Source organism: Pongo pygmaeus, chromosome 11 (genome assembly GCF_028885625.2).
Source record: "Pongo pygmaeus isolate AG05252 chromosome 11, NHGRI_mPonPyg2-v2.0_pri, whole genome shotgun sequence".
Lineage (NCBI taxonomy): Eukaryota > Metazoa > Chordata > Mammalia > Primates > Hominidae > Pongo > Pongo pygmaeus.
In genome coordinates this window covers 81,914,486-81,942,482 of record NC_072384.2, presented here as the reverse complement: position 1 = coordinate 81,942,482, position 27,997 = coordinate 81,914,486, and the positions used below count along the sequence as shown (strand labels likewise).

At 37.4% G+C, this 27,997-nt stretch overlaps 1 protein-coding gene across 15 annotated transcripts in view; it reads left to right on the top strand.

Annotated features, from left to right (window-relative positions):
- The window catches only part of PDE1A (phosphodiesterase 1A), a 478,638-nt gene that overhangs the window by 426,625 nt on the left and 24,016 nt on the right, over positions 1–27,997 (top strand). For 5 of the 15 annotated variants that reach the window (XM_054478968.2, XM_054478970.2, XM_054478969.2 and 2 more), the window contains 5 exons: positions 2,974–3,055; positions 5,449–5,569; positions 5,954–6,141; positions 16,824–16,907; positions 22,062–22,418. In XM_054478968.2, coding sequence (XP_054334943.1) covers positions 2,974–3,055; positions 5,449–5,569; positions 5,954–6,141; positions 16,824–16,907; positions 22,062–22,105 — 519 coding nt within the window. In that variant the 3' untranslated portion in view covers positions 22,106–22,418. Of the gene's footprint in view, positions 1–2,973; positions 3,056–3,383; positions 3,526–5,448; positions 5,570–5,953; positions 6,142–8,580; positions 8,701–16,823; positions 16,908–22,061; positions 22,419–27,997 lie in introns of those variants that run through there. The other 10 variants (XM_054478973.2, XM_063647673.1, XM_054478977.2 and 7 more) reach the window with 5 other exon arrangements.

Here is a 27,997-nt window from a genome sequence, read left to right as displayed (position 1 = left end):
AAAAATATAAAAAATTAGCTCAGCATGGTGGCAGGCACCTGTAATTCCAGCTACTCGGGAGGCTAAGGCAGGAGAATTGCTTGAACCTGGGAGGCAGAGGTTACAGTGAACCGAGATTGCGCCATTGCACTCCAGCTTGGGCAACAAGAGCGAAACTCTGTCTCAAAAAAATAAAAAAATTAAAAAAAGAAAGTAAATCATCATAATGCCTTTCTCAGGCCAAAGTTACCATTTTGGGGCCAAAGAGCTTGTACCACAGAGTATAAAAATACATCTATTACATTTTTGTCCTTAAATACCAGATAGCAGCATCTTGACAAAAAAAAAAAAAAAAGTTAAATGTAGCTTAGCAGCATTTAATAGATACAATCTTGTAATATTTAGGGTGGTGCAAAAGTAGTTGTGGTTTTTGCAATTTTAATTGCAAAAGATACAGCTGACTGAATCTTCTGACTCTAAGACTACTGACAATTTTAATTGCAAAAACCACAATTACTTTTGCACCAACCTAACAAATACACAAAAGAATAAAACGCAGTTGTATCTGCATATGTTAAATAAGCATCTCTAATATCAGGTTCCCAAAAGCCTATTGGTAGCTTTATTTCTATTTTATTTCATCAATAGTAATATTAGTATTTATATTTTAACATAAATGATTGATGACATTATTCTTGCACCTTATCCTCAACATGTTAGAAACCAAATCCATAATAGTATTCAAATCTTTCCCCCACCCAGATCATCTGGTTTCCATTAGTGGCACCAACAGACTCCTCCTTTCCATTCACACTGGAAGCCAAGGAGTAATCCTCAACTCACCCCAAGTCATCTCTCATACTGCAGACAAACTAATCTTTCAAAAGTGGAAATCCTTTCTTGTCAATTCCTTGCTAGAAATAAAGAGGGAGAAAAAGCTGATGCCTCTCTGTTACATGCTAAATTAAGCACTACTTCAATTTCCTGTGTTTTAAAACTATTCAGTGTATGCATTAGACATAAATACCTTTAATTTGTACATATTGCATTCATATTGTTGCTATTATAAGTTATTATTATTATTATTATTATTATTATTTTTTGAGATGGAGTCTCGCTCTGTCACCCAGGCTGGAGTGCAGTGATGCAATCTCGGCTCACTGCAACCTCCACCTCTTGGGTTCAAGCGATTCCCCTGCCTCAGCCTCCTGAGTAGCTGGGACTGCAGGCACATGCCACCACACCTAGGTAATTTTTGTATTTTTAGTAGAGATGTTGTTTCACCATGTTGGCCAGGATGGTCTCAATCTCCTGACTTCGTGATCCACCTGCCTCGGCTTCCCAAAGTGCTGGGATTACAGGTGTGAGCCACCGCGCCTGACCTAAATTATGTTTCTTATTAGCTAAACTTAATGACTACTAAGTGTCAGGCACTCTTTATGCTTCATATAAATAATCTTAGATAACTTCAGGATAGATACTATTACATCTATTATATTTTATCCCTAAAACAAGTAAATCAAAATCACAAAATTAGGTAACAGATAAGGAGAATTCATTTCAGCAAAGGCTGTGCTATGTCTGAAGTAACAGCAATAACCCCTAGACAGCAGCGATTCAGCTGACTGTATCTTCTGACTCTAAGACTAGTGGCATTAATAATTCCCTTCCATCTGTCCTTTAAGCTGAGTATAAATCACAGTTTCAAATGGAATTAGTGTTATTATTATCCAGAAGAATTAGGGGAGTTACTGGCAGAGGTCACAGAAATTCTTATTCCTTCTTTTCTCTGAGTTATGACATAGCGAAATGTTCGTGTTTGTAACTAATTTTCCTACTTCTTTGATGACCATATCTAGATTTTCCCCAACAATTCTGATTCCAGACTTTCTGTCTATAACTCTCATAATCAAAGGCATGGTTTAGGGGAACTACTCTAGAAGATATTCTCAAAAAGTTGTAAAGCTACATGTTGACATGATGTTGTAAAGATTAGGATAGGAAGATGTTAATGGAAACAGAGTGAAAGGACGTGGAGTCGTTACGTATTTTATCCTAAGTTATGGACTTATGATGCAAGGCTGGTGTTGCTCATGAAGGTATACAGCCAATAAATTAGGAGAAAATAGAACCTAAAATGTGCTTTCAAATGGCCAGGAAATTGAAATGAACAAGAACAAGGAAGCATCCTCTCCTCTTTCTTTCATAAGCACATCCCCTTTAATGCAAAGGAAAGAACCAAAGTTTAATAAACCTTGTGATATTAAAGGTTTGACCAGAACAACAACCTTTGTTTTAGAAGATGAAAATTTAATTACTTCTCATGAAGTAAAACCCAAATATAAATGGAATTCTTTAACATGTGTGCTCAATTAATCTATTTTAGATGAGATCAAATAATTAAAAAAATTGATATTTCAATTTTCTCTGAGAAGAAAACATTAAAATAAGTTTATGCACACTGAATGTAAGAATGTTGAAGAAATTCCTCATTATATGTTGTGGAAGATTTAATAAAACTTGCTTAATGGATAGAAAGGTGTTTCACATCATATACTTTTAATTTTGAAAAACAGTTCTGTCACAAAATTTTGATACTAAAGTTCTGTTGATATACTTGGCATAAATAAATTAACTTGGATTGTTAATTAAATGTCAGATAACACATAAGATGGCTAGGTATTTTATGGTGACTCTGGAAAATTTCAAAAGCAAACATTTGTTTCTTAAAAGTCAAGGGATTGTAATGCCAAAGCAAAGTCTCCAGGTACTGAAAACATTCATCATTTTTCTTCCTGCAAAATGTCCCCAAATGGAGACCATCCAAGAAAAATTACATAAACTTGGACTATAGCTTTCGGTTTTATAAATAAGAAAAAAGTATTGCTAATTAAGAAATGAAAGATGTGGCTTTTCTAGGCTTTAAGTCTTAGGTTGCTCATTATTTTAGCTACTCCAACCCAAGTCTATATTAACATGCTTTTCTTTCTCCAGGGAGATAAAGAAGCTGAATTAGGGCTTCCATTTTCCCCACTTTGTGATCGGAAGTCAACCATGGTGGCCCAGTCACAAATAGGTAATTCTGATGATTTGTGATGGTGGAAAGTGAGTGTGTGCTTGTCAGTTTTCAAATGAGTAAATGATGTTGTTCAAAGGGGTAACTTCCATGAAAACCTCACTCCATATTCATGATACATTTGATTTTTAAATAGATCTATATGGTGCTGAATAAGAATTATTGAAGCATTTTCACAAAATGAATTCAATAAAGCAACATTAGTAAATGTAATTGTTATCATGGTCGTAATCCTTTTACAAAATATAAAATTTTCTTGTGTGGGAGACTGTTTTATGTTGTTTTGTTGCTGATTATTGTTTTCTGTAATTTAATTCTTTCCATATAGGTCAACTCAATGAAAATATTAGTGCACTTGTTCTATCACTAAGTTTCCATGGTATGCTTAATATAGTAGTGCACATTTCATTTGGAAAAATATTCTCTCATGATGTGAATAGATTAACCAACAACAGGAAATTTGCAAAATGGTAATGCTCCCAACCACATTCATTCTTATCATCTGTATTTGTGTTTGGGACTTCAAGTCCAGTCCATTATTAAAACATGTGTTGCATGGCTCAAATACTTGTAATAATTATTCCCTGAGCCAGCATTTTTGTTACTGAACAATATGATCAATAAACACAAGGATCACTTCTTACCTGTGTAGTTATGCTCCAGCACCACCCATCACAAAGCTTTGGGGAAAGCTGCCTGCTCTGACCTTTTCCCCTTTCCCCCTTTCCCATCCAAGTTTCAACAGCTGTTTTTCTAGAGACCATGACACAGGTGCCTGTCCTTGCTTAGTAAGTGTAAATGTGGCAGGCTAAGGATCTGATGTGGCAAGCTAAGAATGGAAGTTTCTGAGGCTTGTTGCTGTAATGCAAATTGCTGCCGTGTTAGTAGAGGTGACGCCCCAGTTGACAGTCTACACATCTCAGGCATTTAAGAACATAGACAGAACTGGCCGGGTGCAGTGGCTCATGCCTGTAATCCCAGCACTTTGGGAGGCTGAGGCGGGCGGATCTCGGGGTCAGGAGATCGGGACCATCTTGGCTAACACGGTGAAACCCCGTCTCTACTAAAAAATACAAAAAATTAGCTGGGCATGGTGGCACACACCTGTAATCCCAGCTACTCGGGAGGCTGAGGCACGAGAATCACTTAAACCCAGTAGGCAGAGGTTGCAGTGAGCTGAGATCGTGCCACTGCACTCCAGCCTGGGCAACAGAGTGAGACTCCATCTCCAAAAAAAAAAAAAAAAGAACATAGAACTTAAAATAGTACCCTGGGTGGTCAATTAACACTGATTTAACTTGAAGGCATCCATTAAAACTACTGAAGTTTTATTAAATTAAAAACATGCCTTATTATATACTATAAGTAATCCAGTTACTTGAAATGTGAATTACTTTTATCCAAGCATCTGATGGACTATCTTTAAATGTGCATACTTTACAGGACATTGTCACTTAAAAAGCCTCCCTCCAGCTAGTCTCCTATATTCAGGTGGTAGTCCATTGCTCTCAGCTGTGTTTCCAACAACAATTCTTGACTTGAGGCACCCACAGCAGTCCTGGGATCTGGGATATTGCCATGTACACAGACCTTAGAATAGGTTGTTGTCTCCTCCTCTGCCTAAACACGGGATGGAAAATACTCCCAGAGGACAATGCCCTTTTCTCTGTGTGTCATTTTCTATCTTGATGAGTACTTTAAATGTAAAAGTCTTCATTCAGTACTGACATCTCAAAGTGGTGGGATTAATGCTGTCTCCCAGAGATGTTACTTTTCTCTTCACTGATTTGACAGAACACACCCACATGCTGTGAACTAATACTTTACATCCAGAGAATAATAAACAGCAATTTGAAATATTAACACACTGGCAGAAAGCTCTGGCTGATATAGTAAGTAACAAAAAGTAATTGTCTTCCTGTTACCTGAGAAAAACCTTCAATTATTTAATTTCTTTGGAGCTTAGATATGATTTCTTGTTAGTAAATAATGAAATCCAAAATGCACATGATGTGCTTTCAAAAAGGATAATGATCCCTGGTGTTGAGAGAGGAAACTATAGTCACTCTCATTGGATCTAAATGTATTGTTAGCAATAGTATATTATATAAGGCTGAATAGTAAATAGAAAAGCCAATATACTTGAGTTAGCAAGCTTAAATTGTGTCACTTCCGTGGCTTCAAGTATTATTTTATAGAGCAGTTAAACCATCTCTAAAGACTGTTATTAGATTAAAACAATACAAAGGGTAAGCAGAACCAATATTTTAGTTGATTCTCGCTATCCCAGGATTGTCAGAGGCTCTTCATTATTTTTGATTTCAGAATTCAGGACATTGTAACACTTGAATTTATTTCTCTCTCTCTCTGTCTTTTCATTTTGGCTTTTGTAGGTTTCATCGATTTCATAGTAGAGCCAACATTTTCTCTTCTGACAGACTCAACAGAGAAAATTGTTATTCCTCTTATAGAGGAAGCCTCAAAAGCCGAAACTTCTTCCTATGTGGCAAGCAGGTATGATATTTTCTTTTTTGCATCATTTTTCATCTTTGTGGTGTTTAGTAACCTTTTCCTTAATGATTATCTATATTTCTCACATCTAGGAAGAGAATTCTCACAAGATTAGGGAGTATTGCCACCTAGTGGCGTTATATTATATTGCATCTGCCTTTGAGAACTGAGGTTTAATACACAAAATATGAAATACTAAGGTGTGTACTAAGGATAATCCAGTGTGGGGAGGGAGAGAAAGGAGGTTAGCAGCTGCCACGTGCTCAGAACAGGGACTGAGCATCTACTACCTTGCTTTTCTAGTCAGTTTTGTAAAGTTTTTCAGGTTTTCCTCGTTCACCCCATATCCTGATGGTGTTTTTTGTTTTCTTTGGTTGTTACTGTTAGCTCAGCCACCATTGTGGGGTTACACATTGCTGATGCACTAAGACGATCAAATACAAAAGGCTCCATGAGCGATGGGTCCTATTCCCCAGACTACTCCCTTGCAGCAGTGGACCTGAAGAGCTTCAAGAACAACCTGGTGGACATCATTCAGCAGAACAAAGAGAGGTGGAAAGAGTTAGCTGCACAAGGTAGTGTTGTTTATGAGGCGTTACTGCCATCTCTCTCTGTCTTCACTTCTCCTCTAAGAGTCTGAATTATTTCTTCTAGATTTCTTCTTCTATAGAATATGTAAGCCCTTGATGGTATTGAGAATTTGGTTACTCTTTGATCATTCATGAGAAAGTTGGCTCGTTTATTAGATAAGAAGAGGTTCTGGTTTGTTTGTGCCACATGGGCTGCAGATCTGTGTGTCAGTGGGTGGTGGCAAACTGGATACTGAAAGATGAGATAATGAAATGGTGACAAAACTTTGTGGTACCATATAAACTCCTGTGCTTTCGTAGAGGTGCTTTCCAGCCTGGATTTTACTTGGCAAGTGGCTTTTGTGTTGCATTAAGTGTATTATCACTTCATGTCAGAGACTTGGGTGTGTTTTTCTTCTGTTTCACTAAGTTGCTTTTTTGACTCTGAATTTAGACAGGAATTGGGGAACTCATTAGTAATCAACCACCACAGCAATCACATGGGAAGGTAGCTATAGTTATTTCTGACATATTAGCTGCTTCAAATTAATTAGTCCATTTAGTAGGTTTGTGAGTCGGTATTCAAACAGTTATTATCTTTCATGCAGGAATTAGCTTTCATATCCAGATCTGGCCCCTGCCTCTTCTCACACTCATTCCCACAGCTCTGTCTCCCTCATACACTACACTCCCTGCACAATGGCCTCTTGGAAGTTTCTTAAAATACTCCAGGGTTTTTGTAGTTATTTTTTCAGCCAGAAATTTTTTTCCTTGTGCTTTTTGCAGCTTTAATATACTCAGGAATAAACTTATTTTTCTTAAAATGGATAATATAAGATCAAAATAGAGTGTTAAATCATTTTTATAGTCAGAAAGACACAATATTGAAAAGTTTTCAATTATCCCAAAAGTCAACCATAAATATAACATGTTTCCAGTGAAAATTCCAATACATTTTTCATGGAATTTAAGAAATTGATCCTAAAATCTATATGGTATTGCAAATACCTAAGAATAGTCAAGACACTCCTGAAGGATAATAAAGGAGGAGCACTTGCCATATATCGAAATTTACTCTTATACTGAAGTAATAAAGTTAGTGTGGCTGTGATACAGAGATAATAAGATGGGCCTCAGGAATAGACTAGAGAGCCAGAAATAACACATTAATTCCTGCAGAACTTGACAGATGACAGACACACACATTCATATATGCAATCTTTTGTATGTTCTCACATATTTACCATTATGATGTTCGTCATTTCTTCCTGTGTGTCTGAGCTACTATTTGGTGTCATTTCTCTTCACACTGGAGTACTTCCTTAAGTATTTTCTTATAACACAGTTATGCTGACAAACAATTAGATTTTCTTAATCCAGGAATGTCTGTATCTTACTTTTATTTATGAATAATTTTACTTGATTTAGAATTGTTGAATGATTTTTTTTCTTTTAGCACTTTTAATGTGTAATTCTATTCCCTCTGGCTTCCATAGTTTCTGATAGTGTTGGCCAAAAATAAATTGTATTGTTGCTTCCTTGCATGTACTGAGTCTTATCTTCTTCTTTCTGTTTTCTAGACTTTATTTTGACTTTCAGCAATTTGATGATGATATATCTAGGTCTTTTTTTTTCAATATTCTACTTAGTGTTCATTGAGCTTATTAAATCCATAAATTAATAATTTGCATCAAGTTTAGGAAGCTTTCTGTCATTTTGTTCAATGTTTTTCTTCTGCCTCTTTCTCTCTGTTCTCTCCTTCTGAGGATCCTGTTATGCATAAATTAGGATTCTGGAAATTGTCCTGGATGCTCTGGATCTCTGTCAATTTCTTTAATTGTTCTTTCTTTCTTTCTTTTTTCTTTCTTTCTTTTTTCTCTTCCTTTCCTTCCCTCTTTCGTTCCTTCCTTCCTTCTTCATTCATTTTTGATTGGCTGCTTTCTAATGATTTATCTTCAAGTTTACTGTTTCTTTCTCTGCCATCTCAATCCTACTATTGATTTCACTGAATTAACTTTTTATCTCAGCTACTTTTTTTCAATTTTATTATTTCCATTTGGTTCTTTTTTATAATGTCTATTTCTCTGTTGATATTTTATATTTTCATTCATTGTTAGCATATTTTCCTTTAATTCTTCAAAATTATTTAATTTTAAAAACATATTTTAAAAACTTGAATTTTTTGAAATCAATTTTAAAACTGAGTATAAATGGCCTTTCTATGGCTCTCTAATTTCTAGGATTTTTCTGTTAAATCTTGCTGGTTTACTCTTTACTCCAACTTGGACCCCAACCTTAGGCTGACAAAGCTTGGGGCTTTTCTCATCTAGTCTAAGTGGATTCACCATTTTATATTCAAATAACCAGAATTACTTTGCCGCCTTCCCATTCCAAGTTGATTCTACCACAGCCAGCAGGAAAGTTGGCTTTTGCTTCCATTCCCAGGTCAGAGTTGGAGAGGAAGATGGAGGAGTGGGAGTAACTTCAGGCAAGAAGGTCATAGGTTCCTGCTGTTTTTACCTGAATGTCCAAAAATTTTTTAAGAATAAATGTTTCTCAAATTATTATGTCCCTTTGGTTGATTTCCAGAGTCATCGAATAGTTGTTTTTATTAATGCTGTCCAGTTTTACACTTGTTTTTTTATGAAGAGAAAAAACTCAACTTCTTTACATCATTATAGCAGGACGTATTCCTCTTCACCATAGGTTTTAAGAGAATTAAATGAGTTTATTAATATAATTTGCTTAGAAGTGTCTAGAGTACTAAGCGCTATATGAGTTAGCTGTTATTACTATAACTATTATTTATTATGTTTCTGCCATGTGTTCTAGAAATAAGGGTTACAGGGCTACTATATAGAAACTAGGGGTGTCCCTAATGCTGAATTCTAAATCCAGCAAAACTATTTGGAAATAAAGAAAAATGAAGACATTCCATATTAAGAAAATCTAATTACTATGGAAATTGGGGATAATTTCTATATAGTAAACTGGTAAGGAAAGGCTTCACTGAGGAAGAAATAATTTAAATAAATACACAATGGAGGTTAGAAAGAGAATGATGGAGAGGTCTGGGAGGGTGGGGGGTAGCAAATTTTTAAATGGGATTGGCTACCACTTTATCTAGGAGGCCGAGCTTGCCTGACATGCCAGAAACAACAAGAAGAGCACTGAAGCAGGAAGAAATTGGACAACTGGGAATAATGTAGGCAATGTGATGGGTGGGGAATGTGGTGCCTGACCTTTGGTTTTGGCCTGAGAAAGACAGGAAACCAAATGTAGAGTTTTGAGAAAAAATGTTGATTGATCTGAACTGAGGTTTCAAAAGGATTACTCTGCTACAGAATGGAAAATGTTCTTTTGTTTGGGTAGTAAAAATAGAAACAAGGAGATCAGAAAGAAGGCTGTTGTTCATAACCCAGGAGACACATGGAAGCTTAGACCAGGTAGTAATGGTTGAGAAGGTATATAATTTCTGGATATGTAAAGATTGTGGCAGTATGTGTGAGTAGAAGGAGGGTAAGCAAAAAGAGACTGGATTCTGGATATACAGATATTTTGAAAGCTGAACTGATAGGATTTGTTACCAGATTAGATGTAGGAAACAAAGTGAAGAGAAGAATCAAGAATGATGCCAGGCTTTTTGGTTTTCTTACACATTATTTGTGTATAGGTAAAATTATATAATCATTTCATGGAACAATTTGGCATTCTGTAGGAAATTTAAAGATGCATGTGCCATACTTCTCGACAATTTTGATTCTGTATTTTTACCCCAGAGAGACTTTTGTGCATATGCATCAAAGACATGTCTAAAATATTCATAGCAGCATTTTTCATGACGGCAAAATAAAGTGGAAGAAACAGTAAAATTGATTTATATACTGTAGTATGTACATATTATGGAACAGTATAAAACTGTTAAAATTTAACTAATCACCACAGGAATGAAGGACACAATGTTGCACAAAATAATCAAACTGCTGGGCTTTAGTAGGCGGTTTTCCCCTGACAGTGTGAAGGAGACTGAGAGGTTTGGACTAAGCAAAATGCATCACAACGCAGCAAAGCGGCTGTGCCCAGGCTGCCTCTCTAGATTCCTCCTCACTGGGCAGGGCATCTCTGCAGGAAATCCAGCAGCTCCAGTCAGGGGCTTACAGACAGGACTCTCAACTCCCTGGGACAGAGCACCTGAAGGGAGAGGCGGCTGCAGTCGCAGGTTCAGCAGATTTAATCTTTCCTGTCTGCAGGCTCTGAAGAGAGCAGCTGACCCTAACAAGGGGGACTCTCCCAGCAGAGTGCACCAGCTCTGCTAAGGGACAGGCTGCCTCCTCAAGCAGGTTCCTGACCTTGTGCCTCTTGACTGGGAGAGACCTCCCAAGAGGGGTCAATAGACATCTCATACAAGAGAGCTGAAGCTTCCAGAGGAAGGAGCAGACAGCAATCTTTGATGTTCTGCAAACTCCACTGGTGATACCTAAGTGACAGGGTCTGGAGTGGACCCCCATCAAACTGCAGCAGACCTGCAGAAGATGGGTCTAACTGTTAGAAGAAAAACTAACAAACAGAAAGCAACAACAACAAAAGCATCAACAAAAAAGACCTTCCACAAAACCCCATCCAAAGGTCATCAGCTTCAAAGATCAAAGGTAGATAAATCCATGAAGATGAGGAAGAAACAGTGCAAAAACGCTGAAAATTCCAAAAGCCAGAATGCCTCTTCTCCTCCAAATGATCGTAACACCTCTCCAGCAAGGACACAGGACTGGACAGAGAATGAGATGGATTAATTGACAGAAGTAGACTTCAGAAGGTGGATAATAACACACTCCACTGAGCTAAAGGAGCATGTTCTAACCCAATGCAAAGAAGCTAAGAACCTTGATAAAAGGTTACAGGAGCTGCTAACTAGAATAACCAGTTTAGAGAGGAACATAAATGACCTGATGGAGATGAAAAACACAGCACAAGAACTTCGTGAAGCATACACAAGTGTCAATAGCTGAATAAATCAAGCAGAATAAAGGATATCAGAGTTTGAAGACCATCTTGCTGAAATAAGGCATGCAGACAAGATTAGAGAAAAAATAATGAAAAGGAATGAACAAAACCTCCGAGAAATGTGGGACTATGTGAAGATACTGAAGCTACGATTGATTGGAGTACCTGAAAGAGTCTGGGAGAATGGAATCGAGTTGGAAAACACACTTCAGGATATTATCCAGGAGAACTTCCCCAACCTAGCAAGACAGGCCAACATTCAAATTCAGGAAATACAGAGAACACCACTAAGATACTCCATGAGAAGATCAATGCCAGGACATGTAATTATCAGATTCTCCAAGGTTGAAACAAAGGAAAAAAATGTTATGGGCAGCCAGAGAAAAAGGTCAGGTCACCTACAAAGGGAAGCTCATCAGACTAACAGCAGATCTCTCAGCAGAAACCCTACAAGCTAGAAGAGAGTGAGGGCAATATACAATATTCAATATTCAACATTCTTAAAGATAAGAATTTTTCAACCCAAAATTTCATATTATTAGAAATAAGTAGAATTTTACTTCCTAGATTGGGCACTAGACACACAAAAGTTCATTTTATCATTATGATTATGATTATGTCTAACATGTGCTTTATATATGCATCTATAATTCACTCATATACATGAAATATTGCATAAAAATGAAACAATGATAAGCTATCAAAATACATCTACTAACATAGTGATCAATTTTAAAGTCACTGAGTATCAGATATTACCATTTTAATTTTCCAGTACCTACCACTTCTAGTCTTATACGCTGAAGATGAAAGTTTCTTTATTACAATTGCATTGAGATTAAAATAAGCAGGTCATATGATGTTTAGAGCTTTGGAATATTAATTAAGCATCAGGGCTTTGAAGAGAATTCCAGATGTTTGCTCATCATATTAACCCTTAAGCTCTATTTCACAGATATTGCAAAAACGTCTCCCTAGTCCTAGAGCAGGGAGAGATTGTTGACCTATTATGCTTCATTTTTATTATCTGTTTCACCCCCTTAAAAATAAGGTTCATTAAAATAAGGATGTTTGTTTCCATCGCTGATGTATCCCAAGCTCTTTGAACAGAGACTGGCACAAAGTAGAAATTCAAATGATTATCTGCAGTAGGCGGGGAAGAAAGAGAGAGAGAGAGAGCAAGAGGGAGGAAGAGAGAGGAGGGGGTAGAGAAAGGAGGAGAAGGGAAGAAGGAAGGAGAGAGGTAGAAAACCTACCATCTAGGCCCCAAAATATGAAATATATGATCTTGCCATGCCCTTGGAGTTCTCTCTATGCCTTCTCTAATCATTTATTTCCTTCTCTCCCACCCATGAGCCAATTATTGTTTTGAATTTTGTGATAATCACTCTTTTTTTTTTAGCTGTTATCCCTCTTTGTATAATTTTAAACAATGTATAATTTAGTTTTGTCTGTTTTAAAACAGTATAAATGGAACTGTGTCATATATATTCATTTATGAATTGCTTTCCACTCAACAAGATGCTTTTTAAAATTTATCCATGACAACACAAATGTTGTTCTGTTTCAGCAGGAGTTTTCTGGATCTTGCAGAAAACATGAGACAGAAAAAAAAATCCAAATACTGTGCAGATATTTTTTAAATATTAGTGTTTTGTTTAAGTCTGTACACATCATATCCTTAGGCCACAAATCAGGTGCATAAATAATATACCCGTCATTATTTCTCTGTGACCAAACATAGTTTCTAGCTATGTCCCCATGCTTCCTGTTTGAAGAAAATATAAGCTTATCATTTAAGTGTTTTGACTGAATCAGAGTAAGCCTGGTCAATCCACGGTTTCTGACCTCTCTTTCCTCCTCCTTTAGATGGCATTGCAGTCCCTGGGGACTAATGTTGTGGTATTAATGGATTTCAGATGAGCATCAGGTCCTTGCTTGACCTCTGGCCTCTTTCTCATCTTTCCAGACAGACAGCCCCCATTGGTTTTTGGCTTGTATCACCTTCTGACTCTGACCCCTTGCTTCCCCACAGCAGGCCCTCACATCTTTGCTTTCCACAGCTTGCTTGCTCTCTTTTCTTCTCCTTCTCATTGTACTTCTCAGAGCTGAAGGACAGGCTGGTCTTCACATCACAGAGTCACTGGGGTTGACTGAATACTGCAGGTGCTCTCTCAGGCTCTCCTGTCCTGACATTCTACACAGCCACCCCTCCTCTATTCCTGGCACGCTGAGAACACCCACCTTGTTCAGAATGCTGGATAAGGGAACATGACAAAGATCTTCTCTAACCCCTGGATCCCTGACTTTTTCTCAGAATTCTTTCTTGCTTTTCCCTCGGAAATAACTCAAAATGCACAGGGATGGCCAAACTCAGAGAGCAGGTCCTGTCTCAGACTATAACTGTCTAAGTCTCTTGAATCTTCCAACTCTTTTCTCCCTTACACCTTACTTTTGGTTTCATAGGGGGTGAAAAATATGTCACTGGAAAGGTAAGGAGTTAAACTTTTCCCTCCTCCAATTTGAATGGCACCTTCATACCCCTTTTTGCTTCTCTTAGGGAAAACCTAGATCCATGTCCAGGGAGTAAGAAACCTGGATCTCCTCTGGAAGTATGGGTGGGAAGGTAGAACTTGATTAAGTATTTTCCAAAAACCTTTTAGCCATGCATGGATGTGGCTTTTGAATTTGAAGACAAAGGATAGATGCCTTTGTTTCTGGGGTAGCTTAGTAACAACCCCTGTGTCTCCTTGTCTAAATAGGCATGAGCCTGTGATAACAAACAAGTAGAAACAAAACCAGATCAGCTAATGATTCACAGTATCAGTTCATCAAGACACACAAAATAAGCTTTTGTAGTTGTTTCGGAAGAGAAATGAAAAACAATATGTGATTACTAAATTAAGTGTATTTAAAATACTATTATTCAAAGAACATTTATCAAGTATGTTTCATCGCTTTACAGAAAAAAAAAGATTAGAAGCTTATTTTTTCTTTGAATTTAAGTGATTTAGTGTGATGGAACTGAATCATGTGATACAAATTAAATGCATAATTTTATATCCATTGAGGTGTTTCAGTATGGTTAATAATGTCAAAGACATATTTCAGGAGGAAACTGAGCAACAGAAAAGACATTTTTTTATTATGGGGAAATCCGAATGAAAGAACAAAGCTGGAGGCATCATGCTACCTGACTTCAAACTATACTACAAGGCTACAGTAACCAAAATAGCATGGTACTGGTACCAAAACAGATATATAGACCAATGGAACAGAACAGAGGCCTCAGAAATAATGCCACACATCTACAACCATCTGATCTTTGACAACCCTCACAAAAACAAGCAATAGGGAAAGGATTCCCTATTTAATAAATAGTGTTGGGAAAACTGGCTAGCCATATGCAGAAAACTGAAACTGGACCCCTTCCTTACATTTTATACAAAACTAAAGAGCTTCCACACAGCAAAAGAAACTATCTTCAAAAGAAACTATCATCAGACTGAACAGACAACCTACAGAATGGGAGAAAATTTTTGCACTCTATCCATCTGGCAAAGGGTTAATATCCAGAATCTACAAAGAACTTAAACAAATTTACAAGAAAAAAAAATCAAAAAGTGGGTGAAGGATATGAACAGACACTTTTCAGAGGAAGACATTTATGTGGCCAACAAACATATGAAAAAATGCTCATCATCACTGGTCATTAGAGAAACACAAACCAAAACCACAATGAGATATCATCTCACACCAGTTAGAATGGTCATCATTAAAAAGTCAGGAAATAACAGATGCTAGAGAGGATGTGGAGAAATAGGAATGCTTTTACACTGTTGGTGGGAGTGTAAATTAGTTCAACCATTGTGGAAGACAGTGTGGCAATTCCTTAAGGATCTAGAACTAGAAACACCATTTGACCCAGCATTCCCATTACTGGGTATGTACCCAAAGGATTATAAATCATTCTACTGTAAAGATACATACACACGTATGTTTACTGCAGCACTGTTCACAATAGCAAAGACTTGGAACCAACCCAAATGCTCATCAATGATAGACTGGATAAAGAAACTGTGGCACATATACACCATAGAATACTACACAGCCATTAAAAAGGATGAGTTAATGTCCTTGGCAGGGACATGGATGAAGCTGGAAACTGTCATTCTCAGCAAACTAACACAGGAACAGAAAACCAAATACAGCATGTTCTTACTTATAAGTGGGAGTTGAATAATGAGAACACATGGACACAGGGAAGAGAACATCATACACCAGGGCCTGTCAGAGGGTGGGGGGCTAGGGGAGGAATAGCATTAGGAGAAATATCTAATGTAGTTGATGGGTTGATGGGTGCAGCAAACCACCACGGCACGTGTATACCTCTGTAACAAACCTACACATTCTGCACGTGTATCCCAGAACTTAAAGTATAATAAAAATAAAATACAATAAATAAAAAACAAATGAGATAGCCTGTTCTGTTTTATGCAACATGTAGGACAATCGTAAGGTGTTAATTGAATTATTTAAACTATTTATTCCCAGAAAATACTTAAAGGATTATAAAAGCCAGCTTAAAAACTTGAGGACTGTAACAGAGTATAAATAGTGAATTTGCCCTTCTTTCTGTTCAGTGTGTAATGCAGAGAACTTTAAAAATAAATGCAAGAAACAGTTGTTTTACCCTCCCCTGATTGACTCTCAGAGTTTCTCTTGCTCCTTCTGGAAAGTATCACAGTTTGAATCAAGCCAAGTCTTCCTTTTGGTTTCAGAGCATGTGAAAAAGTTGTTATTGGAACAATAAATAAGTAATCAATCTGAATACCACCTTTATATTCCTCCTTTGCTTCTCTGTGAAAAACCTAGGTCTGCGTCCATGGACGTCATCAGGAAATAAGGCTGAATGGCTTCAGGCTCCATTCCCAAACTCTGATTCTGTGGACACTTAGAGAGGCTTTTTCAGTGACTATTTTCAAATCACCTTTAGGACTGCTAGATAACAAGCTGCTCAAGGAGAATGAATAGCAGTGTTAGCCTTGGCACCCCACCCCAACTAGTTACAGAGCAGTGACTCTCAAAGACCTACATTCCCCTGTGGTATTTATCTGTAGTTTTATCTCACGGGTCTCTGTGAGCTTTCTGAGCACATTTTTTTATTTGCCAGCAATGCCTATTAGTACTCACCAGTGGGCATCACTCTTCCACATCTGTTGCTTAGAGAAAGTAAAAATTGATTTTTTGAAAGTAACAAAAACATGTCAATGTTACTTTGTATTGAGTTACTTTAAAAAGTTGTATTTATAAGGTATGTGTTCTTAAAATATTTGCTATTCCTTTCCACTATCTTTTTAATTTAATCAAAACCCTTCATGTAAAGCATACCTCACTTTACGTTATAACTTCTAAGTACCCAGGACTGAATCCTAAGCAATTCTGAGAGAATATACGTGTACATTTTAGATTTCAAAAGGGACAAATAATCAAACAGAGGAAAACAAAGTCTTTCAGAAAGAAAAACTAGAGCTTGCTATCATTCTCTCTCTAATTATGGTTGAAAATGTAATTAGAAGTTTAAATGAAATCATGTTAGTAATTTTATATATTTTAAATTATTAGTAAATTAATTATTATATTATATATTTCCTTTATTGTTCCTATTTCAAATTTAACCTCTTCAGCTTTGTCTTCAGATCATGTTCTACATCATGTTAGCAGTACAATAGAGCAGGAGTATGCATTTGATAGAGTGGAACTTTCAGAAGGTAAGAATCATGAAGTTCTAAGAAGCAATATTCAGAGTCACTTAACCCTAGAAGAGCTTAAATAATTGTTTGAATGGTGAGTGTGTGCTTGTGTGTTATCCATTAATTCACTCATTCCTTTATTACAAAGGTATAACTCAAAAGTTTTCAACCTGGGCAGCCTATCAGCATCATCTGGACTACTTGATTTTTTTAAAGTTCAACATGCGCTTTCTCCAGTTCACAGAGGAAGGTCTCGGTAGAACACTTTTGTGCATTTAAATCAGTGCAACGGGACATGTAGGGGAAGAGCAGGAAATACCAGCTCATGGTCAGGACAAGCCAAATACAGATCTAAATCTGAGCCAGCTTCACTTTGGCAGGCTGAAGTCAGGAAATGGCAATGGGAACCTTTGTAGTTATATCCATCTAGGGATGGGATAGTTCCTTTGTGTCTATCCCGCATGATATCTATATCTTGGTTCATACTGTTGTACCCTGGAATGTTTGCTCTCTACTCCTGGGAAGATCAGTGGACAAGGTCATGACTAGTCCTGGAACATAAGGTTACTCTTCACACAACTGGAAGTCTAGCTACGCCTATGTTTTCCTATCTCTCTACCTTTGCTTTTGTTCTTCCCTCCTCATAGAATGCTCTTACTGGGCCCTCTCCTCCATTCTGCTTATTAAAATCCTACCTGTCTTCCAAGATTCAATTAAAATGCCATCTTCTCCAAGAAGCCTATCATTTAGTTTTATAAACATAGCTGTCTCTTTCATACTGTAGTGTAGTTAGACTGCTTATCATATTCTACCTTGCATTCTCAAAATAAGAAGTGAGAAATGCATTTGCAGGAGGCCTACCCAAATTAGAGTTCTAGTAAGAGTGAAGGTGGAGAGGACATTTAACTACACATGCCTCATCGAGGTTCTGGCATTCTGCTTTGGGTGTGTGCACCATTTCTCTATGCAATGAGAGCCACTGTGTATTATGAGATATGATTGGAGTATGTTACAAATGTAAAAACTGTGGATTTTGACAAAAGGTTGAGAACCACTAATTAAGTCATTACAAAAATATTTACAGGGACCCCCTATGTACCAGTGCAAACAAATGCCTATCGTCTTTTTTTCTTGAGAGCAGAACTCATGGGCTGTTCAGCATCAGATTTCTGGTGCCTCCTACTCAGGGCTAGGTAAGAGCTCTGTCAGTGTTGATTAGAGGAAAGTTGGCTCCACTTTGTGGAAGTCTGATATTAATGGTGAGTCCACATAAATGACATAGTATTATCCACTATTTTGTACTATGTTTTTGTTTGTTAGCTAAATGACCTTAAAAATCTGATAAGTCACAAAATGGCAAACTAAACTTAAGGGTTGTTCCCCAAAAGTTTCTCCTCATGTTTTATGTCTGCATTTGCTATGTTTTCTGATACCTCAAACCTAGTCACTTGCTCTAATTGTACTTTGCAATATGAGTAATGCATGCAAGAGTTCATGGGAGTTTTGTGGCTTCTGAAAACTCTGGGACAAGAAGTATGGAAATTTGGGAAGTAGAGGTAATAATGGGGAAGGGAGTATTGGGTTGGACATTGCACTGTCGAACAGAGATGATGGGGCAGAGTAAGCTAAGTCTTTGGGTACAAGGTATGGAACAGCTCTCAGAGACAGTTCTCTCATTCTGGTGCTGCTGTCATCTAGCAGGAGTTTGATGTGTGACCAGAATTTGACTGGGTTCAAGTGTAATGCTCACACCAAAGACAGACTCAAGACTTTGTTGTATACCCCCAATAATTAGCCCAGCTCCAAGTACTGAAAGTACTTCCAAATTATTGGAAGCTCTGTTGTCTTAACCTTACACCTTGAAAAACAGAAATCCCTTCTTTTGTCACCACTCATCTCCTCTCTCTCCAAAACCTATAGGCTTCCGTTCCTCTTGATTCCAGGTCTCTATCCATCTCTCTTCTCATTCTGCTTCTAAAATACTCCCAATTTTTCAGAACAATTTAGTTCTGGTCAAAAGATTAATCAATTCAACAAAGCAAAAGCCTGATGGTTTCCCTAAAATGACATCTATAGTTCTTCAAACAAAAATCACGTACCATACATAATATGCAATACTGCATATTGTCTGGGTTAATCATGGTTTGTCTGTTATTTTCAATTTCATTAGAAAGCCTATAAAAATTTAATTTCCTCATTACCCTCAGGACATTTTTCAAAATCTTAATCACTGTACCTATGACCTATATTTGTAATTAGAAAATTTCACGAGTTACTGAGTTAGATGGTTGCTTATATTTTTAACATTTTACGGTTTATTTAAATTATGTTTTTGCTAGAAAAGCTCATAAATTTTCTCAGTAGGAAACAAAAAAATGGGAATAGGTTTTATATCACTGGTTAAAAAATTTAAAAACAAAACTAGAAGTGTTTTTCACTAGAAGTAAGAGAAACATTTAAAATTGGTGGGAAAGTATTAACATTATTAGAAGATCAAATTTGCCTTATGATTAACATAGTATTTTAATATATTATGATAGTTCACTAATTAAACTTTATATATTGTTTATATTTGAAACATCTTAAAATGCAATATTGTATATTATGTATGGTAAATTATCTTTGTAATTATGTTGGTATTAATGCCAAATCAAATGTAGATTCATATTCTACTCACTACATCTTTATGTTCCAGGAAATACACTGAGTTTTATTAAAATCACTATCCTGTGTAGTCAGACAAATAATCCTACAATTTAGATATTATCATATCTAAATCCAAGGTGAGAACTTAGGTCTAAGGCAGCGAAGTAAGTCTCCAGCATCACAGGTGTATACATGTATTACAAATGAATCTAACTTTCTCATTTCTTTTCACGGTTTCATATAGCACACAGAAAATTATATGGTATAGCTATGCGGTAGGATATAAAATTATATGGTATAGCTATGCGCATAGGATATAGCTATGCGGTAGGATATAAAGACAGAAAGAGGAAAGAATTTCCTGTGAAACCTTACCCCAAAGACTAGCATAATTGCTTCATCAAATCTACTTCTGTTTAATCTCAGCACAATTTATCCAATGAGCTTACAAATGTGCTCATAAGATTAGTTATATCTCACAGATATTTTTATTTTTAAATGTTGAAAGTTATGAATTTGGGAGTGAAATTTTTTATCATTTATTCACCCATTGACCATCTATACCAAATAAATTACAGCTAACTCTACAAGGAAAGAATTTTAGTCTGACAAAAGTGAAGCTCACTCAGAGAACCTAAATTATTTGTCTAATGTCACAAAATTAATTTTTGAAAAGGTGGGGCTTTTCATCTATTTTGCCCAAATTCAAAACCAGTAACCTGTATCATGTTCTAGAAGTTAATTATGATGGGTTGGTTTAGTTAAATTCTCTAAACTTCCCTCCAGAGCAAAAAGTGCTCAAAATCTACTGATGGAAGGATTCTGACAGCAGCGGAACTTAAGGATATTTTAAGTAATATCGTGTGTGTGAGTGTGTGTGTGTGTGTGTGTATGTGTGTGTATGAAAAAGAGAGAGAGAGAGGGAGAGTGTGTGTGTGTGTGTGTGTGTCTCCTGTCCACTGTATTTGCATGGACGACAAAAGTAAGAAGGAAGGTAGAGGGAGCATGCCTGCATTCCCATAGAGATTATTAGCTGACTTGGTGATGATAAAATGTTTTCCCAAGGGGGGCAGGACTAGGACAAGAAAGGATCTGGGTTGGTAGGAAGATGAGTTATCAGATGATGTACTCTTTACTAAATTTGAAAGTAGGGGTGGTCTGTGAAGCTCATCTGTCCTGGAGTAACTCAGATGTTTACTCATAGTTAGATATAGTCAGGATATTAGAAGTTATTTCCAGAAGATTCCACCAATCCTCTTCATCCAAGGTATGCAATTTTTCCCTCCCATTTGTTTAACGGGAACCCTAGCAGATGGTCCTTATTGAGTATTATAGATTTTTTTTCTTTCTCTGTGTCATATCTCATTGTTATGATTAACAATTTTAGCCAATACTGTCTTTACTATTATTTTAGTTGTATCACTCAGAGCTTATGACATTTATTGTGTTGATATACAAAATCCATGCCACATTTGTGTGCAAATAAATAAATATAACTAATTCTTATGGTATAACTTTCAGCATTTATGTTTCAGTATGTTTTTTTTCAATGTACAATATTCTTTCCTTAAAACTGTATTTCCATAACTCTACTAAACTGGAGATGGAATCAATATAAAGTCTGGTAAATAGTAAAGAGAAGAAACCTAATTTCAATCAGTTTAGAGTTGTTCTAAAACCCACATGTAGCCAAAATTGTCCTTCTATAGTTCATCTTAATGCTTATGAGTTTACCAAATGCTTATGAGTTAAAGAAATTATTTATGATATTTATGTTAAATTACAAAAAATAGCATTATATTGGGCATGATTATAACTTGCCAGATATACACACATATACACATACACACACAAGCACACAAGACTTAATAATTTCCTTCATGCCATTTCAGGAGATTAAGGAATGATAGAGCACAATTCCACCTGAAAATCATGTTATAACCTATGTGACAGCATTAGCCCTTCCAGGTCTGTAATTCAGTCAGAAATTTTGTTGTTGTTGTTAGCATATTTCAACATTTTTTAATAAGAGAAAGATATTTTCTGTGGATAAAGGAAAAGGAAACATGATTTTATTCTTTTTTATTTTGAAAATAAAATCACAGAATATCATTTCTTTACATAATAAAATTCTACATCCAAATATTTGCATACTATTTGTTAGCAGACAATAGTAATAGGTTTCAAGATAATCTCTCATTAGATTCTGAGAGTGTCTGCTCTAGTTGATAACAACGAGTTGGACTCCATAGGAATCCACGCAACAATTCAAGTTGAGTTATAAAGAAAAATGAATCATCTTAAGATCACCACTGATGAATACAAGAATCACAAAAGTTTTAATAGCAAAAGCAAAGTATATTAAAAATTAAGGAAAATATGCCAATTATGTTTCTTTTCATAATTTTACCACAGTAATTTTTTACAATCATGGCTGATTATAAATGAGAATTACATTTTTTTCATAACTTCTTTACAGCATTTTCTCTAAATTATTAAAATAAGTACCCTTTTTTTTTTTTTCAGAAGCAAGAACCAGTTCACAGAAGTGTGAGTTTATCCATCAGTAAACACCTTTAAGTAAAACCTCGTGCATGGTGGCAGCTCTAATTTGACCAAAAGACTTGGAGATTTTGATTATGCTTGCTGGAAATCTACCCTTTCCTGTGTGAGACAGGGAATCTATTTTTGCAGATTGCTCAATAAGCATCATGAGCCACATAAATAACAGCTGTAAACTCCTTAATTCACTGGGCTCAACTGCTACCAAACAGATTCATCTAGTGGCTACATCAGCACCTTGTGCTTTCAGATATCTGTTTCAATGGCATTTTGTGGCATTTGTCTTTACCGAGTGCCAATAAATTTTCTTTGAGCAGCTAATTGCTAATTTTGTCATTTCTACAATAAAGCTTGGTCCACCTGTTTTCACCTTAGGTTGTCCCTTTTCTAAAACGTCAAAAACGTAGTGCAAATTAAAAAAAAATTATCTTTTACATTAATTCTACCATTTGTCCTAAGGGATAGATACCTTTGAAAACATGTTTATATTATAGTGAGAGTGAATGGCAGGGATGAAATGTATCATCCAAAAACCCACCAGGTTGTCCAAATGGTAGAAAGGTGAGTTTTACTGGCAATATCAGTTTGCAAATTGGGAAGAGACAGTCTCCAGTGTGTACCAAAGATGCTCTCTCTTCAAAGAGGGAAAGGGTAGTTGGGTTTTTATGCCTCACAGAGTCTGTATTACACAATAGAGGCATACATATTTAGCAGGTTTGGGGAAAAAGCTATACATATTTATGAGCAGAGTCAAGCACATGCCTAATGGGTAAACATATATGTAATGTACATCCCATGTTCATTTTGAGGTGAGGATTTAGCATTAAAATGAGGAAGAATTTGGCTCTTTCTTTTAAAGAAACATAGGATACAAAGACAGTTTGTGGACAGTCTCTGTAAACTGGCCAAAACTGGCTTGAGATCTTTAGTTACTTCTCGGTAAAGAATGTTTGTAAGATTGGCCCTCAGTCTTCTTAAAGTTGTAGTGGTGTGGGCTATAAATCAGTTAGGAAGGGTCTGCAATATTTCTGATATCTCCTATTGTTAGGGAGTTTAGCAAGAATGTGGTTTTTCTTATAGCCATAGGAATTTAGGAAGTTTCCATGACAGTCAAGCTCTCAACACTCAACCTGGAAGTAACTTTTGTTTCCTTAACCTTAGGGTTCATCTTAGTTAATAAGTGGCTATTTATTTTGGTCTCTCAGAACATAAACGGTTTACTGTACTGTTTTTGTTGGATTTGAAATTGACTTGTTTTCTACATAATTCAGTTTAAGGTTAGCTAAGTTATTTCTTCCTGGAAAAAGTCTGGTTTTTAAGAGCTGCTTTCCTACATCATCTTTCACTGTTATCAGTTTACTTAATAGTTAACTATGCTAGACTAGTAGAAGCACTCCAATAATTAATTAGCTAAGAATGGCTGATGTCCAGTATTGAATAATGTATTTTCACAAATAAGTATATTTATTTCATCTATCTCGCCTTGCCTTCTCACGGGAGGTGGAAAACTTGGCTATAAAATATCATCAGATTAGTCAAGGTTCTCCAGAGGGACAGAAACAATAAGAAATACATGTGAAATGAAATTTATTAGGGAGAATTGCCTCATGCAGTCACAAAGGCAAAGTCCTATGATGGGCCATCTGCAAGCTGGAGAGCCAGAAAAGCTGGTGGCTTGGCTCAGTCCAAATACAAAAGCTGAGAAACCAGGAAAGTGAACAGTGGAGCCCCAGCCTGAGGCCAAAGGCCTTAGACCACCCCCCTCCCGGGAGGCTGTTTATACAAGTCTCAGGGTCCAAAGGCTGAAGAACCTGGAGCTGAATGTCCAAGGGAAGGAGGATAAACAGCCCCTTCTGTGACGGAAGTTTCCTACTCGGAAAGGGAGAGAGAGAAAGCCAGAGCAAGCTGAATATCTCCCTTTTTCTACCTGCTTTGTCCCAGCTGCTCCCCCAGCTGATTGGATGGTGCCCACCCATATTCAGGGTAGGTCTTTTTCTCTCTCAGTCCACTGACTCATGGGTTAATCTTCTCTGGAAACAGTCACCTAGGCACACCCCAAAACAATGCTTCACCAGCCATCTAGGCATCCCTCAATCCAGTCAAGTTGGTACCTAAAATTACCCATCACAAGTCTACCCCTTGCCAGCTTGGCACCCAGTATGCACCTCTTTAAACCACACCTAATCTCCAAATGAAGACTATAAAAAGGTCATAATTCTGTCCAACATGGTAAAACTATCCTGTTTACAAGCTGACATGTACTAATCCCATCCTCAGAAGAAAGGATAAAATTCATGAGTGTTGTTTACTCTTCTGATCTCCTGCAACTCAAATCTGATATAAAATTAACAATATTCAAATGCTGATATTAAGTCAATAAATCTTATGTTACATGATAAAGGAAAAAGAAAACAGATACTTGCTTAAGACATGTTAATATACATACAAATGTATTCTTAACAAAATAGGAAATACTTATAAAAATTACAGTCCTCATTTCTGTATCTGGCCACATGGCTGTATATGGTATTCATACATGTCTTCTACTACCCATTCTGTATTCTGTATTGCCTTCAGTAAGCACCTCAGCTGGTCATGGTTCTTTGCCTGGCAAGGTGACCCAAACCTTCATTCCTTAAGAGTCTGGGCAATTCATAGTCCAGCCTATATTGAGTAGTTGTAGTTTCCCATTGACCTTCATCACAGGACAGGGTAATACTAACAGCTGCTCTAAGGAACCTTCTGTATTCCAGAAATACTATTCTTTATCTCCATTGTGGAGCAGTAGGCCAATCAATCGCCCTTAGTAGCCTAGATGAAATGCCCTAGCCAACACCCTAACTCCCTTTTTAGCCTGTTGACTCAAGAATCATGAGGAACCCAAAGCAGCCGAGTCACAGTTTTAAATCCCAGTTCAGTTGAATCATTTTTGTGTCTCCTAGTAGAAGCATTCCTCCCTCTGAAACAAAGTTCCCTGCAGAACTAGGCCAGAAAAACATAATGTTGCAGAAACAGTGAGAAAAAATTTTGCTAGTAGGTCACTAGAGGTGATGGTAAGTAGTTCCACTTCCATTTCTACCCATTGATTCCCGGACCTATGACTCCTGGCTATGGGGGAAACAGTACCGTATATTGGATGCTGATTCAGAACATATACAACCTTCTGGAGAAATCTGTCTCAGTCCTGGAAAATATTGTCACCTAGCTGGTACTGTAGAAGCCAGCTTCTTTAGGATAATGGGAAACATGCTAAGACCAGTGAATTCTATGAGCATGAGCTGATTGCTGCACGTTTTCCCTGTGAAGTGAGTTCCTTGGTCAGAAACAATGCTGTGTGGAATAGGATGGCAGTGAATAAGTCATTACATAAGTCTAGAGATGGTAGTTTTGGCAATAGCATTGTATGCAGGGAAGACAAATCCATATCCATAGTAAGTATCTATGCCAGTAAGGACAAAATGCTGCCCCTTCTGTGATGGAAGTAGTCTAATGGAATCAATCTGCCCTGTGGAATGGTGCCATATTAGGGCTCACTGTTGGTCTCTGAGTGCTTACTGTTGGTCTGTGAGTGCTCAGTCTATGGCGAGGCAGTAGCCAGATCACTCTTGGTGAGTGGAAGCCCGCGTTGCTGAGCCCATGAATCACCTCTATCCCTACCACCATGGTCACTTTGTTCATGAGTTTATTGGGCAATGACAATGGTAGCTGAGGAGGAGGCTGACTGCTATCCACAGAATGGGTCATCTTATTCACTTGATTATTAACACCCTCCTCTGCTGAGGTCACCTTTTGGTGAGTATTCATATGGAACACAAATATTTTTACATTTTTTGCGCACTCAGAGAGGTCTATACACATAACTCTTCCCCAAATTTCTGTGTTATCAATATTCCAATTATGTTCCTTCCAAGTCCTTGACCATCCAGCCAAACCATTGGACCATGTATTCTTGTCCTCTGTCAACTGATTGTAGGGAACTCCCCATGAAGGCATAGTACAAACTGGGAGAGAGGAGGCAGTATAGAAGGAGTGAGGACTATGGGCATTTGGGCTACTTCATGTAACTTACTTGTGCCTTCAAGACCTGCTTCAGCCCGATCATGTGTATACCACTACCATCTGACGATAGAATACTGCTGTGTCTCCCCAACTTTATGGCTTAATGGGCCAAATAACACCCAGTTAATGGTAGGTAGTTCAGGTCACATGGTAATTTGCTGGCCCAAGGCCAAGCATTCAGCTTTTACTAAGGCCTAGTAGCAGGTCAAGAGCTACCTCTCAAAAGGAGAGTAGTTATCTGCAGATGATGCCAGGCCTCATTCCAGAATCCTAAAGACCTCTATTGTGATTCACCTGTAGGGCCCTGCCACAAGACTCTAAACAGCATACCTATCTGCCGCTGATACAGCAAGGACCATTGGAGCTCTTGGGTCACATGGCCCAAGTGGCAGAGCAGTTTGCATAGCAGCCTGGACCTGTTGCAGAGTCTTTTCCTGTTCTGTACCCCACTCATAACTAGAAGTTTTTTGTGTCACCCAGTAAATGGGCTAGGGTAACACACCCAAATATGTTGCCTTTATAATCCAAATAGGTCCACTAGGAATTGTGCTTCTTTCTCAGTTGTAGGAGGTGTCAGATGCAACAACTCATCGTTTACTTTAGAAGGGTTATCTCGACAGGCCCTGCACCACTGGACCCTTAGAAATTTCACTGAAATAGAAGGCCCCTGAAGTTTAGTTGGATTTATTTCTTGCCCCCTGACAATGCACATGTCTTGCCAATAAATCCATAGTGGTTGTTACTTCTTGCTCACTAGGTCCAATTAACATAATGTCATCAATGAAGTAAACAGGGTGATATCTTGTGGAAGGGAAAAGCAATCAAGATCCCTGCAAAATAGATTATGACATACGGCTGAAGGGTTGGTATACCCCTGAGGTAGGAGGGCAAAGGTATATTGCTGGCCTTGCCAGTGAACCAAACTGCTTCTGGTGGGCCTTATGGACAGGTATGGAGAAAAAGCATTTACCAGAACAATAGCTGCATAACAGGCACCAGATGTGTTAATGTGTTCAAGAATGAAACTACATTGGGTATAGCAGTTGCAATTAGAGTCACCAATTGGTTAAGCTTACAATAAGCCATTGCCATTCTCCAGGATCCATCTGTCTTCTGTACAAGCCAAGTAGGAGAGTTGAATGGGGATATGATGAAAATCACCACCTCTGCATCTTTCAAGTCCTTGACGGTTGCACTAGTCTCTGCAAACTCTTCAAGAATGCTACCTTGTTTTCTATTTACTATTGTCTTAGGTACAGGCAGTTCTAATAGCTTCCATTTGGCCTTTCCTATCATAATAATCCTCACCCACTAGTTAGGGAACCAATGTGGGGATTCTGCCCGCTGCTAAGTCTGTCTATTCCAATAATGCATTTTGAACTGGGGAAATAACTACATTATGGGTTCGGGGACCACTGGACCTGAGCTAATCACCTGACTCCCCTAACCTCTACTATAACTGCAGTGGAGGGCCACAGTGATGTTTTCAGTCTCTTGGAATCAATGTCAGTTCAGAGCCAGTGGCCAGTCATCCCTGAAAAGTCTGATTATTTTCATTTCCCTGATACAAGGCCAGAGGTCCCTTTGGGGAAGTATAGGAGAAAGATTGACAGTATAAATTATATGTAGTGCACCATGGTCTTTCCTCAACAGGACCTGGTCTCCCCTTCACTTAAAGGGCTCTGGGTCTGTAAACTGGCTCAAGTCTAGAAATTGATTGAGGGGCAGTGATTCCCTGTTGTCATGATTCGAGTTAGACTTCTGTTCACTTGACTCAGAAATTTTGTGCTTCTACAGTTCAAGTAAGAGCATAGTAAGCTTCCCATCTATTTTACTTCTAG